The sequence below is a fragment of the Galeopterus variegatus genome, unplaced genomic scaffold (genome assembly GCF_000696425.1).
Source record: "Galeopterus variegatus unplaced genomic scaffold, G_variegatus-3.0.2 Scaffold3594, whole genome shotgun sequence".
Lineage (NCBI taxonomy): Eukaryota > Metazoa > Chordata > Mammalia > Dermoptera > Cynocephalidae > Galeopterus > Galeopterus variegatus.
The window spans coordinates 72,624-73,900 of NW_007729705.1; the positions used below are offsets into that span (position 1 = coordinate 72,624).

At 42.8% G+C, this 1,277-nt stretch overlaps 1 protein-coding gene across 1 annotated transcript in view; it reads right to left on the bottom strand.

Annotated features, from left to right (window-relative positions):
* The window catches only part of LOC103601110 (chromosome unknown open reading frame, human C2orf76), a 75,318-nt gene that overhangs the window by 37,465 nt on the left and 36,576 nt on the right, over positions 1-1,277 (bottom strand). The window contains exon 4 of the mRNA XM_008585494.1: positions 445-589. Coding sequence (XP_008583716.1) covers positions 445-589 — 145 coding nt within the window. The remainder of the gene's footprint in view (positions 1-444; positions 590-1,277) is intronic.

Consider the following 1,277-nt stretch of genomic DNA (forward strand, 5'->3'; position numbering starts at 1 on the left):
ACCACTAGTCTGGTGGTTGCTTCTGTGACCACAATGGTTTCCTGGCTGTATGGGTCTCTGCGACCTTCCTGCCACACTCTCCAGGAAGCGTCCTATATGCTCAGCTGGGCAATACAATTAGCTACACTACACTCCCTTGTTAATCAACTTCCAAATACATAAGCCCACTACAAGCAAACCTAGACCTTACTTTTTATATTTTAATTAAAAAAAAAGAAAAGCAGCAGCAGAAGCCAAGCATGATGGTAGCAAACCCTGATGAGGGCACACTCCCTTGGGGGAGGCACTTCTGCAGATGCCAAGGAACTAGCCTAGCACTGGCTTAGCACCTAGATTAGCATCTTTCAAAGAACTTTTGTATTTTGAAAGATTATTATTAATGCCATAGTCAACTTTTTTTTTTTTAAATACTTAACAAAACAAAATGAGTATAACGTCTCATACCTTGCTTTAGAAATCCTATAAATTCCTTTACAGTTTGATCCAAATTAACGCCATGATACACTACAGGTTTGAAATTGCGATGCTCAAATGAACGAATGAGGCGAACTGTAATGGTCACTTCTTCAGCGGCCATGTGAGGAAATTCCTGCAGCAAGAAACATGAGAAGACTCTAAATGAAACCCACTCAAAACTATCTGCAAGCCACTAGCCTGCATTCCTACCTTCCGCTTTCTGGCACCCAGCCCATCTCTTCCATGCCGTATGGTTACTAACAGAGTCCCCAAATGGAAGCCAGATTCCTGGGCACCCAGAAGGCTCCCAAGGTTACTCCCACTGATCCCCTGTGTTCCTGGACAGCTCTGTCACAGTCAAAGATGCTCTGACTGGCAAAAAAATGACAGGGCACAGATGATAAACAGAGGTGACACAGATAGGGGTGTTTGCACACATATACAGGGTGGCCAAACACAGGTACATGGCAGACACACAACTGCTTGGGATCATCCATGCCAGTGGGCTCCCCGACTGGCCCTCACATGTAAGTACATTTGTGTTAGAGTCAACTGTCAACAGACAACATTTCAGTCTTAGGAATGCTGCCAGATTTCTGGACTGATTTAATTGTACGCCATGGTGTTACCCAAATTTTGCATTATTAAAGTGGAGTATATACATTTCATCCTACAACTATGTACTAGTCCTATGTGCCTGGTATTAATGTTATCTCATTTAATTCCTTCACCAAACCATGAGGTATTATGCTTATTTTACAGATGAGGAAATAGCCCCAGAGAGACTGCATAAATTGCCCAAGGTCATAAAGCTGGTAAAT